This window comes from Mus caroli, chromosome 18 (assembly GCF_900094665.2).
Source record: "Mus caroli chromosome 18, CAROLI_EIJ_v1.1, whole genome shotgun sequence".
NCBI classification, from domain to species: Eukaryota; Metazoa; Chordata; class Mammalia; order Rodentia; family Muridae; genus Mus; species Mus caroli.
Window position 1 is genome coordinate 6,447,830 of NC_034587.1, and position 11,864 is coordinate 6,459,693.

At 41.1% G+C, this 11,864-nt stretch overlaps 1 protein-coding gene across 2 annotated transcripts in view; it reads right to left on the reverse strand.

Moving 5' to 3' along the window:
- The window catches only part of Usp14 (ubiquitin specific peptidase 14), a 35,058-nt gene extending 30,053 nt beyond the window's left edge, over nucleotides 1-5,005 (reverse strand). For both annotated transcript variants that reach the window (XM_021150210.1, XM_021150211.1), the window contains exon 1: nucleotides 4,784-5,005. In XM_021150210.1, the coding sequence (XP_021005869.1) occupies nucleotides 4,784-4,799 (16 nt within the window). In that variant the 5' untranslated portion in view covers nucleotides 4,800-5,005. The remainder of the gene's footprint in view (nucleotides 1-4,783) is intronic.
- Nucleotides 5,006-11,864: the final 6,859 nt, after the last annotated feature.

Sequence of the window (11,864 nt, forward strand, 5' to 3'; positions counted from 1 at the left end):
TGCTGGGATTTGAACTCTGGACCTTCGGAAGAGCAGTCAGGTGCTCTTACCCACTGAGCCATCTCACCAGCCCAGACTCTCACCCTTCCTAATGCTTCCTAATTCCAGCATTCGGAACTTTAACTTTGTTCCTCATGTTGTGGTGACCCCAATCATTAAATTATTTCCATTGCTACTTCAAAACTGTAATTTTGCTACTGTGTTTTTTGAAGGTCTTAGGCAGCCCCTATTAAAGGGTCAAGACCCACAGGTTAAAAATCACTGGTTTAAAGCAATACATACTGTTGGTACAAAAGAGAGTTTATGAGAAAATAAATCTTGAGAGAATAAAAGAGCACTGAGAACGGGGTAAGGAATTACATAATTCATGTTGGATATGTGGATATACACCTTTAATGCTACCACTCAGGAAGCAGAAGGAGGTGAACCCCTGTGAGTTCACTGTCAGCCTTTCCAGAGTTCCAGGCCAACAAGATATACATGAGACATTGCCTCAATTTGTGAGAGAGAGAGAGGGAGGGAGGAGCGAGAGCGAGGTTGTAACAATCCTTGGGCCTATGAGATGGTTCAGAGGATAGAGTTTGGCCCTTGGCTCACAAGCCTGATGACCAGAATTCCATCCGAAGCTCTCAGAGTTTCAGAAAGACAGAACCAACCCCGAGAGTTGTCTTGTACCTGCAAATGCGCACATACGTGCACCACCCCAGTTTTTGAAAAAATCTTACAGTTCTAAACTATAAGAGAGGCATGAGAGAAATGAAAGGCTGCTTCCCAAGCAACAGGTACTCAAGTATACAAAACTCCAAATATGCATTAACTACATAAAATAGCTGCCCCCCCCCCCCATGGGGGCTTCTTGAGGTTGAAAATCAGCATTGCTGAGACTGAGCTCAATTTTGTTTTCCTTTGCCTCAGCCTTAGAAGTGGATAAGCATGCAAGCATAGTCTTTTTTTAAAAAGTGTCTTTTAATTTTGTATTGCCTTTTCCTTATTACTGAGTGTCCATGCATGTGTATGGGAGGTACACATGCCACTGCAATCGTTGCGGTCAGAGGAGAATTGCTATGAGTTGGTGCTCTCCTTCCACCATGTGGGTAGGTGCTACAGATGAACTCAGGTGGCACAACAAGCACGCTCACTTTGCTGGCCCGCCCAAAATGTTGCTTGCAACAGGAAAACACAAGGATTGGTAAGGAAGTAGAGAAAGTAGAATCCTGTGCAACAGTGGTTGCTACGGGACACTGGCTCAAAAAAATTTAAGCAGAGAATTACCATATTTTTTAAAGATTTATTTATTATTATATGTAAGTACACTGAGGCTGACTTCAAACACACCAGAAGAGGGCATCAAATCTCATTATGGGTGATTGTGAGCCACCATGTGGTTGCTGGGATTTGAACTTAGGGCCTTCAGAAGAACAGTCAGTGCTCTTACCTGCTGAGCCATCTCACCAGCCCGAGTATAACCATATTAAATTTCTCGCCCAGAAGTACAGAAGCAAGGACTCAAAGTAGCTAACTGTGTACTCCTTCAGAGCAGCATCATTCAGACAAAAGTTGAGAAAGGACTAGGATGAGGCCAGTGGAAAAGCTGCTGCCTAGCAAGTGTGAGGCTCTGGGTCTGATCCCTGTGGCAAGAGGGTAAGGGAATATAAATGAAAATGGGAGGGAAAAAGAGAGGGCAGGGAAGGGGCATGCTGGGAAAAGCTCACCCACATCAATTTTAAGTAGAAAAATTCTTACACACACCACAAGACAGCTGAAGTGTGGTGATATGGCATAAAGTAAGACAAATCGATCATAAAAGGGTAAATGTGTGTCTAATTTATTGATGCATTCAAAGTCAAGATCTTTAAACACTAAAAGAATGGTGGCTGTCAGCTAATAAGTAACAGAAATGTTTTTAATAGCAAGAGTGCCAGCTTGAGAATGAACAGACTCTGGAAATAATGATGGTTGCACAAAAATGTGAATGAAGTTAGGTGACAAAGAACTTAAACACTTAAAAATATCTGAGATGTGACATGTGCCTGTAATTTCAGCTACTCAAGAAACTGAGGCAGAATACTACCTCGTTCTGAGGATTTAGAGTGAAGCCACCCCAGAAGGAAAAGGAGGAAAATGGTCACAAAGATAAAATGCACTGCAATTAAAAAGCTTTGCTCAAGTTCACCAAATAGCTATTTATATATTTTGAAATATATAAATAATAAAACAAGCACATACATTGAAAATTGTATTTTCTTAAAAAAAAATGGGAATTTCAAAACAAAGTTCTAACTTCTAGAATCAAAATTTTAATTCTTAACCCGGACTCTACATCTCAATGCTATCAACAGCTCACTAAGTGTGTTAAAGCCTGATTTAGTGAGTCCACATAACCCACATGGTTAAAAAAAAAAAAGGGAACAATTCCTCTGACCATCACATTCTTCATGTAAATACCCACTCATATACAATAAACAAACATTGACTCCATAGCAACCAAGCTAATACAGCCTAATAAAGACGAGAGGACATGGTAGTGACAATGCTTGCCATAAATACTAAAGGCTTAAAGAGCTACAGTTTTTTATTTTTCTAAGACACGTCTCAATATGTAGCCTACATAGTGGCCTTGAACTCACAGGAGGACTCTGCCTCTCGAGTGCTGGGATTAAGGGCATGCACCACCACAGACAGCCAAGCAAAGATCTTGAGTAAGGCGGATTCCTATTTGTTGTTCTGTCTGGTCTTGCTCTTTGGAACGGGGTCTCCCTCTGTAGACTACACCGTACCAAAATTTATGATCCTTCTGTCTCAGTGTTTCAAATGTTAGATAAGAGATATGAGCCACCATAACACAACTAGGAAAGATTTCTTAGAGGAAATATTAGAGGAAGATTTTGAATTATCATTGCCAACTTTGAGTTGAATCTCCAAAGGTATCAGTAAATAGAAGTATTCCTAAAACAGACAAGAAAAACACTTAGCATGAGTTCTGAGATAGCAGTAATTCCCAGAGTGAATTAAGGCAGTAGAAAAGTAAACTGAAAGCTAGATAATACGGGCCAAGTCAGAAAGGTTGCATGTGGCCAGGCAGTGGTGCACACCTTAGTCCCAGCACTGGGAAGGCAGAGGCAGATGGATCTCTGAGTCTGAGGCCAGTCTTGCCTACAAAACGAGTTCCAGGACAGCCAAGGCTACAACAGAGAAACCCAATTTCAAAAACCAAACAAACAAAAAAGGTAGCATGTGGCATGCTAAAACATACATATGGCCTGTTATGGTATACGCAATGTGTAATTGCTTGTAAATTTAAATAAAGGCTGGTTGGTCTGTTAGATTATTAGATATCTCTAGCAGTAGCAAGAAAAAATAGATTCAAATTGGTACAAACTGCAATCATAAAGAAACAAAGGAAAAGGCACTGGGAACATAGTTTAGAGACAGTTTTTACTTAGCATGCACAAGGTCCTGGGTAGGTTTGATCCTCCTCAACATTATAAAAGTAGCATGATGGGTTTTTTGGTTGTTTGGTTGGGTTTTTGTTGTAATTTGTTGTTGTTGTTGGGTTGGGTTTTTTTTTTTTTGGGGGGGGGGGGGTGAGACCAGGCTGGCCTCAAAATCAGAGATCCACCCCACTCTGCCTCCCAAGTACTGGGATCAAATATGTGGGCCACTACATGTAATGTATAATAGTACAAGCTAGAGATAACACAGGCCTAAATGAAAAAGTAATGTATAATAGTACAAGCTAGAGATAACATAAGACTAAATGAAAACAGTATTAGAAATAAGGAGAGGAGGCCAGGCACGGTAGTGCACATCTTTGATGCCAGCAATTGGTAGGCAAAGATAGGCAATTTCTTAAATTCCAGGCCAGTTAAGCCCACACAGCAGACCGTCTCCAAATAAATGAATAAAAGAATCCACCCTAAGACCAACGATTTTTTTTTCTTGGTTCATATCATTCTTTAAACGCAGTATCTTATAAAGGAATAACAGAGAGAACCAAGAAATCACATATTCATAGCCAACCAGAGTCGCCACACACATTTCGGAGGCCATTTTGACTAAGAGGAAGCACAGGGAAGTCCATTAAGTAAGGACAACGTGATCCTCGGTCAATACCTTGGAAAGACATCAAGAAAAGACTCCTGCCAAATGCCACAGTGAAAGAAATAGCATTTGCCAGTATTTGTATTCATCTGCCTTTCGAAACTAACACTGTTTTATCTTCGAAGTCCAAAACGATGTATGCTGAAATTAAAACTAAGCACTAAAGACTGATGTGCAGGGGCTTGGAGATAGAACTGAAATTGGTACAAAGGGGGCAGTAGAACCAAACGTGTGAGCGAAGGGAGCTACTGAGAGCAATATCAAGCAGAAAGTAAGCAAACCTAATTCCTGAGACCTTCTATCTCCAACTTCCCCTCCATGCTCATTCCACCCACTGCTAACATCTAGGAACTCAAAGCAATCACACTCCAGCAGCCTGGTCTCCCGAGCCCCAAGACACACCCTCACCTTTCCCAGCACACTCTAGGGCAGCGACAGAAACTATTCTGCAGAGTCACGACTCTTGAGATTTTCCCTGTCTCTACCCCTGCTCCCACCCAACCCACTCGGAGACACAGCAGACAAGCTCCTACGCGTAGCTGGGCTCCAACTCGCGCGGCCGCCACTCCGCACTTCCCACCGTGTCCCACGGCTGTGCCCTGCGCGCGCCTCTGCAGGCTGGGCCTACGCGGAGGCCTAGCGTCCGCTGCGAGGGCGCGGCGCGGGGGAGGACGGAGCTCACCAGAGTAGAGTGGCATGGCGAGGCAGGAAGGAAGAAAAGGCGCGGGAGGCTGGGTCTGACAAGGGCAGCCGAGGAATACGAAGCAACTCGTGGAGGCGGCCGGGGAGGAAGCGAGATGGAGGCGGCAGCTCCGGTGCGACAAGCCTCATTCAAACCGGCCACTGGCGATGACGCAGCCGCACGCTGTCCGCCCAAGAAGCCACCGCGGGGAGGTGCGGGGGAGAGCAGCACGGGGCAGAGTCGGAGGACTGACGTTGTGGGGGCGGGGCTTGGGGGGGGGGACGATCGCGGGGCGGGGCGGGGCGGGGCGGGGCGGGGCGGGGGGGGGGAAAGCAGGAGAGGCTGAGAGAGAGGGAGAGGGAGAGAGGGAGGGAGAGAGCAGAGAGAGAACAGGAGAACACTCAGCCACAGGTAGAAACCTGGAATTAACACTTATGGCTAGATCATCCTCTCTACTGTGCTTTCATTAACCCATTGTTGTCTTTGTCGCATTGCCTTGAAAGATTTTCAGAAAATATTTCCTAAGTGGATGCAAAACATAGTTGGAAATCAATAAAGATTCAGACTATACCAAGTAAATGCATGATTNTNTAANAAAAAAAAAAAAAAAANAAAAAAAAAAAGGCCTCAAAGTCCAGCTGTTTGAAGAAGATAGATGGTTGTGGAAGAGTTAGGGAAGAAAGGAGGAAAGGTTATTGGTGGACCAAGATGTTGTTGACATTTTTTAGTCCCAATCCGGGGTTTCTACTCTGCCTTTGACCATTTAATTCCCAGATAAAAGACACACACAACCTTTATATTTATAATAAGCCTTAATCAGGACTATATCTACCATCTATGCTATTAAAATCTACTTTCCTATCCATAACCCTGAGCTATCACTCACTTACTATGTTTCATCTTGGCTGCTCTTAACTCCAGTTGGCCAGCCCTCATCTTTATGCTTTCTTGACTCCTAACTCATGGTGTCTTTCTCCTCTCTCCACCTTCTTCTCTCCTTCTTGGTCTCCTCTGACCTCAAGACAAGGAAATTCCAAGCCCCACCTATCTCAGTTTTGCCCAGTCATAGGCTGTAGGCATTTTTATTCACCAATCAGAAGTAACTTAAGGGCAAGGTCACATAGCATCACTTGCGTCTAGTGTGGATTCTCTTGTCTCTGGGGCAACGAGGCCTTGGGGGCTCACATGTAGCATTACAATACATAGCAACTGACCAAATCTCAACAATTCTGCTTTTTAGTCCAATAAAAGACTCTTTTTCTCTCAGATATAAATTGAATACAATTATAACAATTATGAAAGTTATAAGGTGTCATATGCATTAATAATGTCCAGTCCATTACATTTGACAATTTAGATAAAGCACTTTATCATCTATCCTATCTTAGTGAGTTAGAATTTTTTATTTAAGTTATTTTTTATCTTAACTTGTATTTTTATCTTAACTTGTACAATGTGCATGGATCAGTTAAAGATGAATATTTGCTCCTTGTTTGAGCAGGTGAAAGACAAATGTCTTTTTTTATGAGTTAGATTGATCATATAATCAAACTGGAATATAAATATATAACTATATAAATTGTAACATAAATCACCATTCATGCCATATGAAAAGATGGCATGATAAATTTTGAGGACTCTGTAGCCAATGAGATCCATTAGCTGTGTACAGCTGAAGTTCTGGCTAAAAACATTTTTATGTCTCAGCCAGTTTAGGTCTGTTCCCATGTAGAGGGATCAGCAAATCATGTTACCTGTTCCTGCTTGTTTTTCTTCATTTCTTTTTTCCTGTCTGTAGCCAAGATCTTCAGGAGTTCTTCCTCTACCAAAGCTCATCCTTATTACTTTGGAAGAAGTCAAAATCCTTTTCTTCTTTTCTGTTAACACAAATATAGAGCCTCTCTCCCAAAATATCTTTTCCTTGATCCAGCAACTTGAAGTCATCAAAAGTATAGATTGATTTAATTTAGCAGTCTCTTTTGTATTTAGGTCCACTTTATTTTGACCTCTCTCTTACAAACATAGAACTCATAACCACCTTCATTTTGATAAAATAAAATAATCTGAAACAATTAAAACAAGTATTATTGTTTATTAAGACAGGGTTTCTCTGTGTACCCCGGGCTGACTTGGATTTGCTCTCTAAAATTAGGCTGGCCTCAGATTCACAAGAAACCTATCCATCCTTGCGTTTGTCTTCCAAGTATTGAGAGCAAAGGCCTGGATTTGTTTATTTATCTATGTATCCTTGAAAACATTTATATCAATTTCCATTTCTTTCTCCCTTCTTTGGAGATTAATATATCTGTGGTTAAATATATTTATATCCCCTTTCTATTTATATAAATCAAGTCAATATCCTTTTCTATATTTAGCTTCATTTATATTTCCTCCTATTTATTGAATAAGCATACTCCCAAGCTACCATGTAGTTGCTGAGTTTTTAAGGCTTAGGCCATGTCATGTGCCAAGCAATTGCCAATTCTCCCAAGGAAACCCACGTATATAGAGACTGGTTGCTCATCTCAGTGTGACACCCATTTTTTTAGGGGGTGGGCTTCGAGACAGGGTTTCTCTGTATAGCCCTGGAGCTGTCCTGGAACTCACTTTGTAGACCAGGCTGCCCTCAAACTCAGAAATCCGCCTGCCTCTGCCTCCTGACTGCTGGGATTAAAGGCGTGACACACATCTTTAAATTAGCTCTCAGGAGCTGCTACCCATGAGCTTCTCCCATGAGAACCCCACATTTTGAGGAGACATTTTAGAGTAGCACGAAATTCTACCCCATGTTAGCTCTCATGAGCATAGCTTTTCTTTTTCTGCTGGATAAAAGCAAAACAACCCTGCCCCAACCCCCATTCTGGGTCTTCACAGTGACCAGTAGAATATACCTTTCCTAGGGCAACAGAAAAACTTTATCCTTCAATTTGAGATTACAACAAAAGTATAAACATGCCTTATAAATACACTCATATTCCCCTTTCTCTTACATAAATGTAAGATTGATGTGTATAGAATTTAGAGATCTGTCTTTTATTTTGTCAGATCAGATGCTGTGTTGCACCTGTGCAACTAAACTGATGTCTGTCCTCAGCTCAGAGCTGTGCTTAGCAACAGTGCAGAGTAACGCCCACTAAGAGCTTAGGCTAGCTGCTATTTAAGCCTGCACTGTAGTTCAAGGGTTCTGTTGTTTTGTTTGTTCAGTTTTGGTGCACAACTATATTTTAGCTCATGTTTTAACCCCTGAAGCCACCCTCTGGGATCATGTGTACCAAGTCAGTCTGCATTTCAATCCTTGTAGGAACCTCTGAGCAGTTTGGGGAAAAAACAACTCACTAAGGAACCATTTCTACTGCCTTCCTAGTTTTAAGAAGACAGTGTGCACATGTTTTTGTTTTTGTTTTTGTTTTTAAACCCAGGGAATGAAAAATCAATTTTGATAGGAGTCAGTTTTTGCCTGTTGGTGGGTGTTAATATGTTGCTGAAAATTTTTAATCCCAATCCAAGGTTTCTAACCCTCCTTTGACATTTAATTCCCAGGTAAAAGACACACACAACCTTTATATTTATAATAAGCTTTAGTCAGCACTAGAGCTATGTTTCATCTAGGCTGCTCTTAACTCCAATTGGCCAGCCCTCATGGCCATGCTTTCTTGACTCCTAACTCATGCATCTTTCTCCTTTCACAGTCTTCTCTCCCTCGTGGTTCTCCTCCGACCCCAAGCCCACGAACCCCAAGCCCCACCTATCTCAATTGTGCCTAGCTATAGGTTGTAGGCATCTTTATTCACTAATCACAAATAACTTGGGGGCAAGGTCACATAGCATCACTTGGGTCTACTGTGAACTCTCTTGTCTCTGGGGCAACCAAGCCTTAGGGGTCCGCACTTAGCATTACAATACATAGTAACAGACCAAATATGAACATTAAGAATCTGTAAAATTCATCTGCCACCTACTACAGAAGTACTTGCATCTCTAACTGAAGGTGAATGGGGCCTATCAGATGGCTCAGTGGGCAAATGCACCTGCTGCTGAGATTGAGGGTCTGAGTTTGATCTCTGGAACCCACTGGAAAAAGAGAGCTGACCCCCCACAAGTTGTCCTCTGACTTCTAAGCAGGTACAAGAAACAAAATGTGTATATATGTACACACACACAAATTAAATGTGAACATGAGTTACTTGCCTTTTTCAAATGTAAATTCAAATTCCTCTATAGATCTTAGATAAGCCTAAACCACTAACAAGTTCTCAGAAAATACTGAGACAGTCTAAAAATCACTCATTGTGGAGGAAGGTGTTAAAAAGTGGGGTTTTTTTTTCTGCTTTTTCACTTTGATTTAATAGGTTACATGTATATGCAGGCTTTGGTCCCCCCAAAAAAGAAGGAAGAAAAGAAAGTACAAGACAGCACTTTTTTTAAAGATTTATTTTCTTGTGTATGAATGCCTTTGCCTAAAGGCATATAAATAAGAACAGTGTGTGTGTGTGTGTGTGTGTGTGTGTGTGTGTGTGTGTGTGTGTGTTACCCAAGGAAGGCACAGGGTCCTCTGAAGCTGAAATTATTATACACATCCATGCGGGCAGCTAGGCCCAAAATCACCTCTTCCAAGAAGCAGCGAGTACTAACTGCTGAGCCTTCTATCCAGCCCAAGTGGTTTCCTTTTAAATAAAAGGAGGAAATGTACACCAACTGCTCCCACTCCCACTTCACCAGAAACTAATTACACAGTCATACCTGCCAACATGGGATCCTGAGAAATGAATCACAGGAGCCCAGGTATACACACTTAAAGCCATTAGTGTTCAGGAAGGACAGTGGGTTTTAACAGGAAACCAACAGTACCTGTTCTGCTCATGTTGATCTTTTGTAAATTATCTCAAAGCTTATGTTTATGTTTATGAGTGACAAAGCTCCTGGCAGTTCAGTTTTGTCAGCCATGCATTGATAATGATTATACTGATACAGATCCTCCTCAGGGTTGTAAAGTTAAAATTCTACTGAATGCTTATATGTCAAAATAACTATCAAACAAAGATAGTCCACAACAGAATAAATGGTAGACGTACTAGAATGATAAACATCTACTTTTTAGAATAAGTTCAATTACCAAAGTTTTATTATTGTAGCCCAAATGGAAGTATATAATTTTTAATCTTTACTCTCAAAACAATTTCACAGATGAGCCAAGGAAGGCAGTGCACGCCTGTAATCCTAATGTTTGGGGAGTGGAAGTGGGGAAATCAGGAGTTAAAGGCCAGCTTTAGCTAACTTGCAAGTTTGCAGTCAGCTTGGTCTCCATGAAAACGGTGTCTCCAAAAACAAAACAACGAACCAAAAAAACAAAACAAAACAAAACAGGTTTTTTAAAATCTGAACACAAAACAAAACACTATAACAACCATTTTATTACACTAGGTAATAAGTAACAGAGATGATCCCATGTATATAACAGAGTAGGAATAGGTTATAAGCAAATATATCAAGTTGTATGAGAGACATGAACTTTGAAAATGTGGGTATCTGCAGGGATTCCAAGAACCTATTGGACATTGAAGAATGCCTTTTCATGCCTTCCAGCTTTTACTCTATCAGTCATTATCATTGTTGTTGTTGTTGTTATTGGCAGTGATGGTGTGTGTGTGTGTGTGTGTGCGTGTGTATATGCCACATTATGCATGTGGGAGTCAAAGGACAACATTGTAGGTCAGTTCTCTCCTTCTACCTTTATGTGGGTTAGAACTCAGGTTGTACGGCTTATATATCAAGGGCTTTTCCCTGGTGACCTACGTCCAGTTTTTGCTCTTCACTCCTACAGACCCCAATTTCTCTCCACTTACTCTGATGATAGATGTTTAAACCTTACAATATGGAAGTTTTTCTCTATTTTGTATGTTAAAGTTTTTCTTTGGGGAATTATAATTACATTATATCATATGTTAATATGTTCCTCCTTTGCTCTCTTTCAAATTCACATTCTCTTTTTTCACCAATTGTTGTTACATGATGTATGTATTTCTTAATATAACATGATTAATCTGTATAATGCTATTTGTATGTAGGTTTTATGGATTACTACTTGGTCTTGGATAACCAGTTGGTGGGTTCTTCCCTGGAGAACACTGATTCTTCCCCTCTCAGCATTCCTTAGTTGCCTGTAGATCTTTGTGGCTCTCCCCCCACCCCTACTTTGGCATGTATTTTGGTGTCATCCTTGTTTGGCTCATGTTTAGACAGTCATGTTTGTAAAACTATATAAATGTAGTGTCTGACATTCCTCGGATATACAATCTCACAGCAAACTCCCTGATCCCTGAAGATTCCACCTCCCTTTCCAAAGTGTTTCCTGAGCCTGAGGTGCTGGACTGTCTGGTAGATGTGTCCACTGGGACTTGGCTCCATAGTACTGATCTTTGATGGCTATACTTTTCTGTAATGGTCTCCGATGCCTTTTTATTTCTTCAGAAATGTATTGTGTGTATGTGTCTTTTGCTTTCATGTATGTCTGTGGACCACGTGTGTATCTGGTGCCCACAGAAGCCAGAAGAGGGCGCTGGGCTCCTTAGAACCTGAGTTGAACACACATTCTGTGGAAAAGCAGCCAATCTTTGGAACCAGCTCTCCCGCCCCTTCTCTGCCTTTGTAAACAACTGATCTTTGCATCTCCTGGCCCTTTTAGTGCTTCAATTGCTCTTTTAGTATTTGCTATTTATTAGCAGTTAATGATGTATAGTATCCTATTTATGTGGATATATAGCAGTTATATTTTGTATTTTCCCTTAGACTATGAATAGTTCATTCTACCCTCTACCTGAGGTATGGTAATATTTATATCTGTAGGGCCAGTTAGGTGACTGAGTGGGTAGAAGTAACTACATGCAAGCCTGAAAACTTGAATTCAATACCCATATCTCAGCAGGTGGCATGAGAGAACTGAGTCCTAAGAGCTTTCCTGTGAGTACCACATATCTGCATGCACACATCTGCACTTACACACACATGAACATACAAATAAATAAATAATATATTATGATCTGTATTCTCTACTTGTTTGCAATTATATATATATATATACATA